Source organism: Varanus komodoensis, unplaced genomic scaffold, assembly GCF_004798865.1.
Source record: "Varanus komodoensis strain SLA01 unplaced genomic scaffold, ASM479886v1 scaffold69, whole genome shotgun sequence".
Classification (NCBI taxonomy): domain Eukaryota; kingdom Metazoa; phylum Chordata; class Lepidosauria; order Squamata; family Varanidae; genus Varanus; species Varanus komodoensis.
The window spans coordinates 236,589-252,556 of record NW_025336334.1 but is presented as its reverse complement, the minus strand read 5'-3'; the positions used below and the strand labels follow the sequence as shown (position 1 = coordinate 252,556).

The following is a 15,968-nucleotide window of genomic DNA, read 5'->3' as shown; positions in this document are numbered from 1 at the left end:
AGCCCGGCTACGTGTGTGCGTATGTTTGCGCTCCGTCCGCCTGTGTGAAGCTGAGGCGGTGGCGGTCGCCGCGGCTATCTGTGCCGCTGTTTGTCTCTGCTGAGGAGCTGCGGCCGGAGGGGAAGGATGTGTGAGCCCAGTAAGCAGGACATCGTCACCATCTTCAGACGGCTCCGCGCCGTCCAGACAAACAAGGTGAAGGGAGGGGAAGGGGCAGCGGGCCGTCCTCCTCCTTTCTCTTCGCGCTGGAGGAGCCGAATTTTGCTAGTGACACGTTGCATTGCCTCGGGGGGCGGGGCTGGGCCGTCCGGGTCGGTGTATTTTCGGGCAGCGCAGGCTGTCACCGCACACTTGCTGCATTTCGGGGGCGAAAGTGGGGGGTGGGTACGTCCGTGTGCCCGGAGCGTTTATTCTCTTGGAGTCAGAAGCCGTGTGCCCTAAACTCTTCTCCCGCCAGCTCGCTGCCTCGTTCATGCGCTACTGAAGTCCTGCGGTTTATTTCGCAGGATCTCATTCTGCTGAAGTGCGTAAGAACAGCCATGCTGGATCAGACCAAGGTTCAGCTCTCTGCACACACGGTGGCAAAGCAGCCGCCCACAGGATCGTTCAAGTAGGATGGCTGCAAGACCACTGCCTGCCCAAGGTCCTCAACAACTGGTGTACATATGTACTGATTAAGAGGCATTCTCTTTTCTCTGCCACACAGGGTTAGTTGGGAGAGGAGAGGACTGCAATCTTAAGAACTTTAGTAGACGTATTTACAGGCAGCTTTTTAAAAAGGCAGTTAACATCCCTCTTAACCCACAGGATTGGCCCATTTGTTTTTCTGGAAGATGTACCAGAAAACTGAAGCTGTCTCTAATAGATATAGGGACAGCAGGTGGATAAGCTGTGGAGCATGTATTATAGTTCAGCTTTTGCTTAGAGTACTGGTAATAGCTTAAAAATGTTGCCTTGATATATATTATGATGCTTTATAGAAAGCTTAATTGAAATAAAAATAAAGTCGTTTTATTAAAAAAAATTGCAACAGTTAGATACCATGAGATTACTGTATTTGTAGGCTATTATTTAGATAGCATAGAGCTGCTACTCTAATTTTTAAAACCTTTTTGGAAGCTGATAGTTTATAAATTGCATAGATTTTGCTGAGGATTTCTACAGGTGAGGATTTTCTACCTTTTCTCATTGTTACCGGTATGGTTTTCCCTTTCTTTTATTTGTTCCTGTGTCATTTCTAGATAATTGTGTATCTTCATCAGATGTAATGGAAAACTTAATCTAATTTGTTAGTCTAAGTAAGTGTGCAGGTTTAGGATGAAGATGGAAATCACTCCTAGTACCAGAATGCATGTCTGCTTCTTTATAGGATGGCAGTCTTGTGCACATTTGCTTGTATGCAAAACCTATTGAACTCAATAGAATTTTTGCCTGATGGGTGATGGAACATGTGGTGTACCAAGTGAAATAAAAGTCTGCTTTAAGTGTCTTATTTGCCTTAGAATAATTTCTTAATTTGGATAATGTAGCTATGAACACTGAAGAATACTAAATTTGTATATCAGGTTGGTCCTGAAAATAGGAGTTTTAAATCTGTTTACAACTTCAATTATGTATCAATTTCATAAATTCTCAAGATATGGTGAGGAGTTACAGTTATAATAGATGATCCTTCCTTCCTTCCTTCCTTCCTTCCTTCCTTCCTTCCTTTTGTTTATTAGGAAACAATAAAACTGCCTTTTTTCCTCCTGGTTTGCAGAATGGTTTGGTTTAGGTTACAAGCAGTCTGACCTATTGGCACTCCATATGCTGGGGAAGAAATCTTCACTAAAACCTCCCTTTTAGAATAGAACAAAATATAAGGCAAATGAATAAGCCTAAGAAAAGCTGTATATTTCCATATGCTCATCTAATGAGCCACAATTGTTGATTAAACCTTTTTGGAAAGGAAGGAGATAAAGACGTTAATTATTTTGCTTGTGCACAAATTGTTCTCTGGGATAGGCGTGACCTGATATTTTCCATATGTTTATAATATACCAAGCATTTTGATGAGTTTATTTTTAAAGATAGCCATTGAGTGTACTTAAGCCACTATTACTTCAAATATTTGAATTCATAGACTTTAAAAACAGATCTACCCAACATGAAGTCTTGAAAGCTGAGACTTGTGCCTAGTGTCTTTCAGGTTTAGAATGCTCAGGGTGCAGTCCAGTGGCCTCTGAACATGGAAGCTTATTTGTATCTAGTACAGGGCACAAGGCATGGTACTAGCAGTTTCTGATGTGTTGCACCTTGTGCCCTGCATTTCATCTATGACCATTTTCTGCTATCTAGATAAAGTGGCACAGAGGGGAAGGGAAGGAGGATTGGGTTCTTGGATCTGGTGTAAGCTCTTGGCCCCATTATCCTCCCTGGCCTTCCGGAATATCCCTTCACCCCTCTCTGAGGATTTCTGCCCTTGGAGAAGCAGCCAGTATGGTTCTTTCCATGCAGGCTGTGGTGGGAGAGGGTGGGGCCTCCATGATTGGAGGACCTTGGATGCCAAATAATCCTCTCTCTCTTCCAAACAATTGAGAAGCTGTATGATTGAGATCCTTAATGCCTTTCACTGTGATATCAGAAAGCTTTGTTATCCATGCTGAACACACTAGGAAATGTGGTGTTTGGTTAAGGACTATAAAGTAAATTCATGTAAAAGTGAGTAGCCATCCTGAGTGTTGCTTGGAGCATCTAAATTTGTTGGTTTCCTGAGGGTGGAGGTAAAAGGGTGTTTCAGAGGATGGAAAGAGGAGGAAACTGAAGTAGTTGTAGTCTCCTTCCCCTCCCTTCAAGGTTGCCCAGCTTGATGGAATTAAACAGAAATGCAGATCAGGAAGTAGAAATCATTGTCATTGCACCTCCTGCTTTGCATTGGATGCCCAGTTGTGTGAGGATGGGGGCTTTTGGACATCCCAAATTAACTCTTCCTTTAGTAGCTGCGGTAAGCCATAAAACATGTCAAGGTCTCTTAATTCAAAGCAAAAATGTTCCTTAGCTTTTTTGTTAGCACAGATAAGTCTTCTATAAAATATATAGAATCCTGTAAATTACGTGTTTTATATTGTAAGCCATCCAGAGACTAACCGTAAAGGACAGGTTAGAAATACCCTAATAAATAAACAAACAAACAAACATACAAAACAGTTTCCATGGACATTCTCAATGCCTTTTTTTATCTTTCTCCAGGATATCTTTATTTTATTTATTTTATTTATTTTTCAATTTATATCCTGCCTTTTTCCTACAAAGGGCTCAAGGCAGCTTACATCATTCTCCTCCTCCATCTTATCCCCACAACAACAACCCTGTGAGGTAGGTTGGGCTGAGAGTCTGTGACTGGCCCAAAGTCACCCAGTTGGCTCCATGGCTGAGCGGGGACTAGAACCCAGGTCGTCTGAGTCCCAGTCCCATGCTCTTAACCACTGCACCACACTGGCTCTTACTCTTCATGGTCAAAGTTCTGTTCTGCTTATCAGTGTTGCTAATATGTTTTTAAAACACAGCATGGAATGCAGCCCTTGATTTTTAGAGTGAACACTGATGAGTTGGCATAGGAGTTTAGCTGTACTGTAATCATGCTTTGATCTTGTTCTTGCAGAATAGTAACCTTTCGGAGTAGGTAGAACAAGTTATGTGGACATTTAAAAAGAAACAGTTATTTTTTCAGTATGCCCAGAAATGTTTTCCTACATGTATTTTTGTGCACATTTGCACAATCTGACATTATGTTACTTCCCAGTTACAAAGAGGTAAGTAACTCTGTCCTACCATATTCTATGCAAATATGTTTAAAAGAGTATAGTTATATCAAGCATGTTTCTGAATCATTTCAAGTTGATTAATGAACTTATGCAGAGTTATACTAAAACAAGTGTCCAGGATAATGAAGCCATCTTTAAGATGATGAATTTTAAAAGCTGCAGGAGAAGTGGGTTATAATGTAGGCAGATAGAAGAAAAACCTATTTAATGACATCTAACTGTATTTTTTTTTGTGTCCACAAAAACATTGGATTGTAAGACCAAGGGTGTTTCAGGTGAACAGTTTTGATGGGCTATGTGGAGACAGAAGTTTTAAGGAGGAAGTATTAGGTGTTCCAATACTCATATTGTTGAGTGAATTAAACCAACATTCAATAAGGTACATTCTGTTTGTATTTTTTATGTGTTTGGACAAAATGAACAAATGCTTTGCCATAAAAGCCTGATACTGTAAGAACAACTTTTAGACTTGAGATGGGATTCCTGATCTTCAGGAATCTATATTGCAAGTCTTGCTTCCCTGGTGAACCTTAGACATGCTAATTTCCCTGTCCTGAAAGGTCATCCCCACCCATTCCCCAACTGCTCTGCCAAATTTTATGAAACTGGTGGGTTATAAAGCTTCTTGTACAGACTCCAACTTGGCCGTCCGTTAGGGGACTGCCTACATGCCCATGCATTTTCTTGTATGTCTGAATAAACTGTAAATGTTATTTTGATTGTACATGCCCAGCAAACTCTCTTTGGGTCTTTTTCCACTCTTGACACATGTATTGTGGTTGAGGCTCTGATGTCAAATATATGCTGGATCATTTTAATGCAGATACTAGAAACTGTAAGCAACTGGAAAAATGAGTTAATGTACTCAGTTGGATGTCCAGTGATAAAACCACAGCGATATTAAGTGAGCTTTTTTTTTCAGAGCAGTCTTGCTGTATTCAGTATTCACACTCCCATTTCAGTGTACATAGAATTACATCTGCAGTGTTCTAGGCTTGTTCACACAGTTTTCTGACCTCATAAATTGGCTGAAACAGGTAAATGAAAGAATTTCCATCCAGGTTTTTTAACTGCCTGCTTTCCCCCTGACATTGGCTCAGCTGTTAGAGTAATTTAGAATTAGTTGGTCTGCAGACACCACACCTCAGTTAACATGCTCAGTGTCAGCGCCAGGATGTAAGCAGCAGGCATCTACTCTAGGAGCACTGAGACAGGGATGATGGAAATGGATGTAGGTCATGGTGGGATATGGTAGAGCCAGAGGCAAAGTCAGATACCCATAAAGCATGGCAGGAGTCAAGGTACAAGTGAGGGTCTGATTTCAACAAGGTGAAGTCATGCTCAGGAGCAGGGCAGGGCCAAAGGTTTGGTAGGACTAGAGGCAAGGTGAAGTTCCAGGTTAAATTCAAGCTAGTCAGTTCATAGTGTTGGTTTGCTTGCTTAAAATGCTGCTACCTTTAAATACCACTATTTGAGTTAATACATTTTCTTCATTTTTATTTCGGTATTATTATCTTTCCATGTGCACTGCCCTGCTTTGTTTCACAGTATGACCAACAGGATTGCTTAGAGGATTTTCTATGTTCTTTTAGAATCGTTGTGCTTAATGCTTTCAGAGAACATGTTCAATATTAATACTCTGAGTACCCCAACTGCCTAAAAATTTAAAATGGATATGCTTCAGAGGTAAATTCCAACATTTCACCTGTTCATCTACAAGGATTAGTTCCAAGGGACTGGCAATACAAAGAAGCAGGGCTTCGAAAGTGAAGCAGCTAGTACTGTTTTTAGCACAGGCTTTTTTGCATATACACATGGAATGTTTAGATGTCCTGAGCTGGGTCCAGACTAATAGCTAAACTAGCATTTCATTGAAATTAATTGGGAAGTTTAGTTATCAATCATAAATTAATAAATTAATTGATTGGTTTCAATGGGACCTAAATTTAGCCGACCTAGTCTAGATCTAACCTCTTAAGAAGGAAGTTACAATGTTGCTGTCATATTACCTTTGAACAAATTACAGGCAAATAGTTCTGATACTAATTAGTTCATGTTCATAGGATATCCTCCAGGTCAGATGAGAACTCGTAAGTTGGTTAAATAAAGAAATATTAACAGTCAACCTGTGGTTGTTTTCTAGATGTGTTTCGACTGTGGAGCAAAAAACCCAAGCTGGGCAAGCATAACGTATGGTGTTTTCCTGTGCATTGACTGCTCAGGGACTCATCGATCACTTGGGGTTCACTTGAGTTTTATTCGGTAAGCAGTTGGTATGCAGTTTTTTAAATTGGAATGTTTTCTTGTTTAAATATATGTGTGAATTTTTTCTAACCATGTTGAAGTAAATGAGATAGTAAATGACATTCTGCCTCTACCTCATCTGCCTCATGTCCATAGTAATGAATGGAGTGTTGTTGTGTACTTGTACTAAATAAATAAGAATCAAGTTATAACGTTCATATTATAGTTTGGTCCCAGATGGAAAGGTAAAGATGCCCTCTGTTCTTAGAGGACACTTTTCTATTCAAACTGAAATTTAGATAGCCTTGAAACTGATTTTAAGTTGATCTGTTTCATATTCTTACTGCTCTTTTTAAAAACCTCTTTTGTATGAATTGTTAGCTAGAAGTAGCAGTCCTGAAGGCCGGCCTATAAATAATTTAAGTAAAGGAGTGGGGGAGGGGAAGAGAGAGCGCGCGAGAGAGAGAGCGAGCGAGCTTGTTTCTGTACAGGTAAAAGTCATGTACATTGCCAAGCAGCCCTTCAAATACCAGGGGGCTTTACCACTACTTCAGCTTCTTTCAAAGTCCAACTATCCCTTCCCTTAATTCTCTGTATGTGCAGGAAGATTTGGGGGAAAGGGAAAGAACAAGGGTTTCTACAAGTAATGCCATATGCTAAGCCAAGGCAAAATCAGGGAAACTTGGGAGGACTACCTTTAAATACCATTTGACTTTGTAACACTGCCCTATGTGCAGTGAAGCTTTTTTTCCCCTGGGACATCCTGGCCATACATATAATACCTTGCATACTAATGTCCCTTTTAGTGCCTAAATGTGACAGACTTTCCTTCTAACCTGGTATAATAGCTAAATTTAAGAGATTCGTTCTAAAGCAGGAAGAGCAGTAACATCAATTGGAACCGCAGCCTATTGTAACACAGAGCTATGGAGGCTGCAGAAATGGTTTAATCTCTGCTGTCTTCTGATCCTGAGCAGGCATCTCCAATAGCCTGGTAGACACAGGAAAATAGCCTTAGAATGAAATGAAATAGAATGAAAGCACTAAACTATAGAATGAATAGTTCTATTGTTCTATAATATAGAATGAAAGCACTAAACATTGCAGTGGAGAAAGAAAGCAGGAGATACATGCGTGAGAAGAACCAGGGGCTTCTATTCAGATGGATTCTGCTGGGAATAGATGAATTACTGCTTAATTTTTTAATACAATTGTTCTCATTTGTATTTGATACTATATCTTAACTACTTAATATTTAATATTGCATTTTATATCACATGTTTTAAATGGTTGTGAACCCTTCAAAAAGCTCTGGCTATTGGGTAGTATAAATGTAATAAATAAATAAAAATATTTTGGGGAAAAATACATAACCATGCCTAAGGGCATTTCCTCATGGAAACCGTGGTTTACTACTGAGCATATACTTAACAGGCTGTCTCTGCCAGTCCTAGCTATGAGATGAAATTTTGAAAGCTTGCAATCATACTATATTTTGAATGCTGAAACAATTTTAGAGATTGAGGTAAACCCATAGTCACTTTATTTTTAAAAAAAATATGTGTATCTTGCATTTCTGCTTTACCTGCTTCCCATGTTGTTTGACAATGAAAAAAAATTTAAAACCAGAGGGGATTTGTGTGTTCTATGGGGATAACAGTAGAGTTTGTCCTAACCCAAAGCCTTAGCTGCTATTTATGTAATTATTCTCATTCTAGAGTTATGTGTATTTTGGTTTTTTTGGCATGTGTATGTGATTTTTTTTCCCTTGGGTAGGTCTACAGAATTAGATTCTAACTGGTCATGGTTTCAACTGAGATGTATGCAAGTTGGAGGAAATGCTAATGCTGTAAGTTCATATCTTAAAATCATTAGTTTTCTTCCTGGTTTTCAGAAATCTGTCTTACATTGATCTAAAACATACCTAGTATGTTTTTTTTTGTTTTTTTTTTTTGTATTTTAACTTTATGTTGTGAGCCGCCCCGAGGCTTCGGCGAATGGGGCGGCATAGAAATGTTTTAATAAATAAATCAATAATAAATAGTAGCATGGCTATTTCTAGCCCACTGTTCAACCCCCAACATGAATGCTGAATTTTGCTTTGTGAGAATCTTACTTTTTGTTCTTTGTTTATAATCAAGTTTATCTCCTGGACGGATGTCAGCTTAATTTCATAGGTGCAGTAATGCTTCTTCCAACCTTCCTAGTAGAGAGCAAGGTACAAATTGAATGATTTAAGGCACGATCTTATGTAAGATTAGAGAGAAAAACCTACGATTTCCTGTGTGTGGAGAGTTGTAGATTCTAAAGGATTGAGCCTTTGACTGACTGACTAATGAAAACTTAGACGCATTAGGCAAGAATGGATGAAGCAGATCTCTGTTTGAACCACCATGTTAACCCAGAAGGATAAAGTTCTAAGAGGTCAAGAAACCCCCAAAACCACTAGCTGGAGTCCTAAATACAAGTAAGACAGAGTACTCGGAGGAGGGCCTTCTTTCAGTGGCGCCCCACCTATGGAATGCGCTCCCCAGAGAGGTCTGCCTGGCGCCGTTGTTTCTTGTTTTTCGGCGACAGCCCAAGACCTTTTTATTTAAACAATATTTTAATTGTTAATCAGTTGTTTTATTTAGTGGTTTTAAATTATGGCCGAGATACTCCAAATTTTTAATGTTATTCTATTCTTTGTTTATTTAGTCTCTTTGTAAGCCGCCCTGAGGCTTCTGCGATGGGTGCGGCATAAAAATGTTATAAATAAATAAATGTTGCAAAGTGTTTTATTGAGATGTCAGCTCAGTCTGTCACAAGCTTTATCTTCATTTTTTCATGCACTTACTGTTTTTAAACACACATGCTGTCTGTTTCTTTTGTAGTCTGTGTTTTTTCATCAATATGGTTGCACAACAAATGACACCAATGCCAAATACAGCAGTCGTGCTGCTCAACTTTACAGGGAAAAGATTAAAACACTTGCAGCACAGGCAACACGGAAGCATGGTACTGATGTAAGTGATCTGCATTCTGCATTGTTCATGAATTTTGTTTTGTTCTGTGTCTAGATTACTGTCATATTTCCAGTCAATTTGACGTATATAAAATGTGCATATAACAAATGCATTCAGATGTGTCTATGTTAAAATATTGTATGCAGTTAATCTGGAAAGATGAAATGGCTCTTTTGGAAAGCCAGTGGTTAGAGTGTTTGACCGGGGACTTGGGAGATTTGTGTGCTACTCTCCACTCTGCCATGAAGCTCACTGGGTAACACTGGGCCAGGTGCTTCCATTCAACTGAATATACCTCCCAAGTTTGTTGTGAGGATAAGATTGAGAGGATGAGAACCTTGTAAGCTGCCTTGGATTTCTTGCTAGAAGAAAAAGGGTGGGATGTTATTGTCATGTAATAACATGCTTTAAGTGTGTCAAGCACTCACTACTCTTCAGTAGTCACTATAAGCAAGGGACAAAAGAATTTCTATATTTTGACTATAGTGAAATATTTTTGATCTCAACTCAATTAGGGTTTTACAATGAAGCCATGCAGTGTTCCCCAGTTAGAATTTTATTTATTTATTTATTTATAAAATTTGTATGCCTTCCAATTACTTGCGTCTCTGGACAGCTTACAACTTAGATAAATTGACAATCCACTCTGGCTGTAAATTAATAAAATACAACAATCAAATTCAGCATTAAAACATACTAAAATATTGATTAAATAAAAAGGTCTTGACCTGGCACTGAAAAACATATAATGATGGCGCCAGGCGGACCTCTCTGGGGAGCGCATTCCATAGTTGGGGTGCCACCACAGAGAAGGCCCTCCTCTGAGTACTCTGTCTTGCTTGTATTTAGGACTCCAGCTAGTGGTTTTGGGGGTTTCTTGACCTCTTAGAACTTTATCCTTCTGGGTTATATAGCACTGTTCAGGATTTGGGCTGGTTCTCAAACACTAAGATTAGTGATTCTAACTTTCTTATATCTAGTTTCCGTAGGTCCTGCAGGCTCACAGGCTGCTGTTTTGACTTCATCTTTTAATTTACAGATATTATCTCTGCATGTCTAGGGATTCCCCAAATACCTAAAATTTGTTGCTTTATTGAGAAAGCATCCTGAGATGACTTGTTGTGTTTGTTCTAGCTGTGGATAGAAGGCTGTGGAGCCCCTCCTCTATCACCTCAAGAAAAAGAAGAAGACTTCTTTGCATCACATGTTTCTCCTCAGGTATAGAATAAGTTGATTTTTGCTTAGGTCTGTCATACTTCTGAAGTGGCAAAGTCGCATAAGTTGTGGCCAGTTCATGAGTGTGTTCTAAACCCACCTTCAGTCTTAAGAGGGTCGAGGGTCCATATTTTTCTTGCATACCACATTTCAGCATGATGGGGTAGTGACTGTTTGAGTAGTACAGTCTAGAAATGTGTGAGGAATCGCTTCTAGGGGTAGGAACCCTTTGGATTCCATGGACTTGACTCCCTGGACTCTGGTCCACTTTGATGCAGCTGTGAGTCCGAGTTCCTGGCAAGCATATTCAGTGTTTGCATGGTGCTTGCCAGGAATGGAGCCCCATGCAAGCACGGTGCAAGCAGCATCCCTCTTCCATGTCACATGCAGCAACCTTTGTTTGTGCTGCTGTATGTGGCATGGAAGAAGGTTGCCTCTTTCTTCCCAGAAGGAAGCCTCTTCTAAAGATGATGCACAAGAAAGCCCGCAAACAGTTTGCTGAGGACAAGCAGACTAAGGACGTGGATTAGTGGAACCATGTCCTGTGGTCTGATGAGACCAAGATAAACTGATTTGGTTCAGATGGTGTCAAGCGTGTGTGGCGACAACCAGGTGAGGAGTACAAAGACAAGTGTGTCTTGCCTATAGTCCAGCATGGTGGTGGGAGTGTCATGGTCTGGGGCTGCATGAGTGCTGCCAGCACTGGGGAGCTACAGTTCATTGAGGGAACCAGTTCATTGAGGGAACCATGAATGCCAACATGTACTGTGACATACTGAAGCAGAGCATGATCCCCTCCCTTCGGAGACTGGGCCGCAGGGCAGTATTCCAACATGATAACGACCCCAAACACACCTCCAAGACGACTGCTGCCTTGCTAAAGAAGCTGAGGGTAAAGGTGATGGACTGGCCAAGCATGTCTCCAGACCTAAACCCTATCGAGCATCTGTGGGGCATCCTGAAACAGAAGGTGGAGGAGCGCAAGGTCTCTAACACCCACCAGCTCCGTGATGTCGTCATGGAGGAGTGGAAGAGGACTCCAGTGGCAACCTGTGAAGCTCTGGTGAACTCCATGCCCAAGAGGGTTAAGGCAGTGCTGGAAAATAATGGTGGCCACACAGAATATTGACACTTTGGGCCCAATTTGGACAGTTTCATTTAGAGGTGTACTCACTTTTGTTGCCAGCAGTTTAGACATTAATGGCTGTATGTTGAGTTATTTTGAGGGGACAGCAATTTTACACTGTTATACAAGCTATATACTCACTACTTTACATTGTAGCTAAGTGTCATTTCTTCAGGGTTGTCACATGAAAAGATATAATAAAATATTTACAAAATGTGAGGGGTGTACTCACTTCTGTGATATACTGTATATGTGTATATGTACACACACATAATGTATATACATATATAATATTGTGAACTTCAGAGAGCTTCAGCTATTGAATATGGAAATGTCACTTTTTATAAGTTGTGTAACAATTAGTACTGTTTGTTGTTACTTACTCAAAATATAACTCTGTGGTCAAATGCACCATAAATTATATTAATATTGATCACCCAGATAAAGTTGTAAAGTCTAAGAAGTAGCAAAAAGCTAAGTAATGGTATAACTGTTTGAGTCCTTTAGTAAATGAAATCTAATATTCTGATATTGTGTTTGCCATTTTATTTTTGAAAAAAATATTGTGAGAAAGGAAAATTATGAAATCATAGTTATTTGATATATATAGCTAATAACATATTAAACAACCACATAACTGTGGAGATTAGGTGAGTGTCTTAGCTAGGTTCAGGCTTTAGTTACCTTGAATTTAGTTCAAATAGGTAACTGTGCTGACCTGTGACCTGGAAGATCCTTTCAGCTGTGAGTACACTTGGTGACTTTGGGCCAGCCTCTCTCTCAGCCTAACTTACCTCACAGAGTTGTAGCTGAGCGAATAAAATGATGCTTATAAGTTGACTTGAAAAAAGTGGGATATAAATGCACTGTATTAATTATGATAGTTTTTCGTTTTTGCAGGTTACAAACACAGAGTGGAAATCAGCACACCAGGATGAAACTCATTTGAAACAGAATGCTTCAGGAAATGATTCTGAAAGCAAAGAAGGTATAATTTGTCACTGTCAATTACAGTTCTAAAACTTTTGGCAAATTGCATATAAAATTGAACATTTCCAGGTACTATTGGGGTTTTTTGTTCTTAGTTTTTATATATTGTTGATATATAATAGATAATAATAAATAGATATCAATAGATAATAAACTAGGCAGCTGTATTTTAAAACTGATATACATTAAAAGGGCCTGGTTTATATTGCTTTGTATAGGACATTTTAGTGCTATTGTCACTATAACTTCTAAAATGCTTGCTTCAGCCATCACTTTATCCATTGATAAAAGTATGCATAGGGTAGTATTCACCAGTTTTATTCTACAAACCCAAAATAGCACTAACAAATCTCTTCCCTTTCCATTGCATAAGTGGTTGTCCATTATGCTTGCACAAATGTAACTTAAGTTGGAGAATCCTGTTTGCATTAGTGGAAATGAGTTTCCAAATTCATTTATTTTAGCAGAATGAGTAGCTGTTGGATACAGTACATGGTCATCCAAACTTACATGTTTAATCTGTTTAAATCTGTGAAAACTTGCAGTTCCAACTTGGCAATGCAGTGGTTGATAAGAACAATGTGCACAATTTATACTGGTTTTAAAAAAAGTTGGGAAAAGAAGCCTCTGGGGAAGTGGAAAGCCCTGTGACTATGAGGGATGGGCTTCCATCTAGAAATAAGTTTTCAAAACTCTTTCTAAAATGCACTTTTTGACCTTAATTTTTTTGTATTTATAGAAGAACTTGAACATGGACCAAACGTTGATTGCCTTAGTGTATCACCGCAAGCTTCATTAGGTAATCAATCAAAATAGAAGAACAATGTATTTTAACATGTACATGTCTAAATGGCATGGGGCAATCAATGCAAATTTTGTACCATTGACTAAATTTTCAGCAGAAACTTAAGGAAAGGCATTTCAGCCCCCAGAACAGCCATTTTTTCCTGTGACATACCGTATTTTTCGCTCTATAAGACACACTTTTCCCCCCTCAAAAGTAAGGGGAAATGTCTGTGCGTCTTCTAGAGCGAATGTGTGTGTGCCCGACTGCTCCGCCCCCCTCCTCCGGTGCAGGTGAGAGCTGTGCCGCTCAGGGGGAGGCGTGCGGAGGAGGAGCAGCCGCGGCCTTTAACCCGCCGGCTGCATGGAGAGATGGAGACTGCTCACCCCCACCGCCTGGGAAGAGCTGCCGCCGCCGCTGCGCCACCCGGAAGACCATCGCTGGCACGTTGCCGGCCTGCACCACCTGGCCAGCACGCGCTCGGCCTGCACTGCTCCACCCCCTCCTCCGGCGCAGGTGAGAGCTGTGCCGCTCAGGGGGAGGCGTGCGGAGGAGGAGCAGCCGCGGCCTTTAACCCACTGGCCTCACGGAGAGACGGAGACTGCTCACCCCCACCTCCCAGGAAGAGCTGCTGCTGCTGCCGCGCCACCCGGAAGACCATCGCCGGCACGCTGCCGGCCTGCACCACATGGCACCACCTGGCTGGCACGCGCTCGGCATGCGCTGCTCTGCCCCCCCCCCCCCCCCCCCCCCCCGCGGGCCCGCGGCCGGGGGGGCTCCCCCCCCCCCCCCCCCCCCCCGGCGCAGGTGAGAGCTGTTAATCACAGTTTGGTGTGTGTTTTCAAATGGCAGTAGTTAAAACAGTAACTTCGGGCAAGGGGAGGAATTATTCCTTGTTAAATCAGTTTCCCCTGTGACCACTGCTCTGTGTGCACAATATAATTTGGATCAGCTTAGTGGGCAAATGTATCTTTCTCTAGCAGCAGTGGATGTTGCGTGTTCTGTTTGAATGGCGATCACCTTGATAGTTATGCTAGCGTGAGGAACAGAAAGGAACAGTATGTCCAATTGTTTGAGCAGGAAATTTCCATCATGATAGAAATGATGATGATTCAAATTAAAGATCTGAGGGGAGAAACTAAGGGGTCTTGACTAGGCCTCTTTGACACTGACAATTAATTGCAGGTGCAAAAATGACACATATTTCAGCATCGGTGCAAATCATTGGCCAAACAAAAGATGTTGGCACAAGTACTAGACCCTGAGGGAACAATGGCCCTCCACCCATTCAGACTGAAAGCAAAACACCCATTGATCTGCATGAAAGCAGGATCAGGTCCAAGTAATTCAGCCTCATTCTGCAAGTAAGCTCCTTTTATTTATTAACGTATATTCACATGCTGTTGACTAGCAAATGCTGTTCATTATGAATGCTGTGCTAGGATTACTTTACAGCTTAGTGCACTGGCAGCTCTAAACAGCTGTTGACCTTTGCAATATTGGAGCTTGAGAAGTTCTAACCTATTGCCTGTGCTTCTGCATGTTGAGATCTCAAGTGCAAGAAAATCAGATCTATTAGTAGGCACCATGCAGAATGTGAAATCCACCACAACTGGGCTGCAAATGCAAACCAATTCATTAGTAGCACTAGTTACCAGTAACTGGAGTGTGTTCTCAGATGAAATGGCCTGCTGTCACTTACATTTTTTTGAGATTCAGCAGCGCAGATAGTAACGGCATATTATTCTAGATAAAATGTGTCTGCTGAGTACGGTAATAAATGTCATGTGGAATGTTCTGTGTGTCATCATCTGGCCGACAGATTGTCACTGGGAAATGTCATACCGTATATTACTATACAGCTGTAATGTATAGTCCTTGTACATGTATAGTCCTTGTACAGAATGGATATGGTATACCGTATCATTTGACCATTTTGCACAGAGGTTTTCTGGTACATTACTGACAGTTCCTTCATCACTGTATTTTCTTGCAGAAAACCTCCCCCATTCTACATACAAGGATGATAAAGCAGAAAAGACTAGCATATAAGATTCCTTTTAAACTAGAGGTAGTAAACTATGCTAAGGAGCATGGAAACAGAGCAGCGGAGAAACATTTTGGGCCACCTCCAACTGAAAAAATGATAAGAGTGGAGGAAACAGGAGGATCAGCTGCAAAAAGTGAATAAAAGTAAGCACACGTTTCGTGGGAATTCTGCAAAGTGGCCACAGTTAGAGGTGGCCATGAAAGAATGGATCACACATCACCAGAATAATGGCTTCTCAGTCTCTACAAAAATGATAATACATGAAGCCAAACGCATTGCTGTAGAGAAAGGCATTCATGATTTTACTGGATCACCATCGTGGTGCTACAGATTTATGAGGCGATGTGGCCTTGCTATGCGCACCTAAACTAGAATTGCACAAAAAATGCCAAAAGAATATAAATCTAAGATTCTGTCCTTTCAGAAATTTGTAATTGATGCTAGGAAGAAGAATGGGTTTGAAATTGGCCAGATTGGGAATATGGATGAAGTCCTGCTAACCTTTGATGTGCCATCTAATAGGACTGTTGATTTGAAAGGTGCCAAAACTATCACCGTGAAAATCTCTGGACATGAGAAAACCCATTACACAGTTGTGTTGTCTTGCTGTGCACCAAATTGCCACCCATGTTAATTTTCAAAAGGAAAACATTTTCAAAAGAAGTGATTCCAAGAGGAGTTGTACATGTTCATGAGGAAGGATTGATGGACAAAAATGGAATGAGAGTATGGGTTGAAAAAGTGTGGTCCA

General features: G+C 40.7%; 1 protein-coding gene across 7 annotated transcripts in view; it reads left to right on the top strand.

Annotated features, from left to right (window-relative positions):
• Positions 1–15,968, top strand: part of ARFGAP3 (ADP ribosylation factor GTPase activating protein 3) — a 43,608-nt gene continuing 27,640 nt past the window's right edge. For 3 of the 7 annotated variants that reach the window (XM_044450835.1, XM_044450833.1, XM_044450831.1), the window contains exons 1-7: positions 4–195; positions 5,947–6,065; positions 7,824–7,896; positions 8,921–9,052; positions 10,187–10,270; positions 12,294–12,381; positions 13,123–13,182. In XM_044450835.1, the coding sequence (XP_044306770.1) occupies positions 127–195; positions 5,947–6,065; positions 7,824–7,896; positions 8,921–9,052; positions 10,187–10,270; positions 12,294–12,381; positions 13,123–13,182 (625 nt within the window). In that variant the 5' untranslated portion in view covers positions 4–126. Of the gene's footprint in view, positions 196–5,946; positions 6,066–7,823; positions 7,897–8,920; positions 9,053–10,186; positions 10,271–12,293; positions 12,382–13,122; positions 13,183–15,968 lie in introns of all 7 variants that reach the window. The other 4 variants (XM_044450838.1, XM_044450836.1, XM_044450832.1 and 1 more) reach the window with 3 other exon arrangements.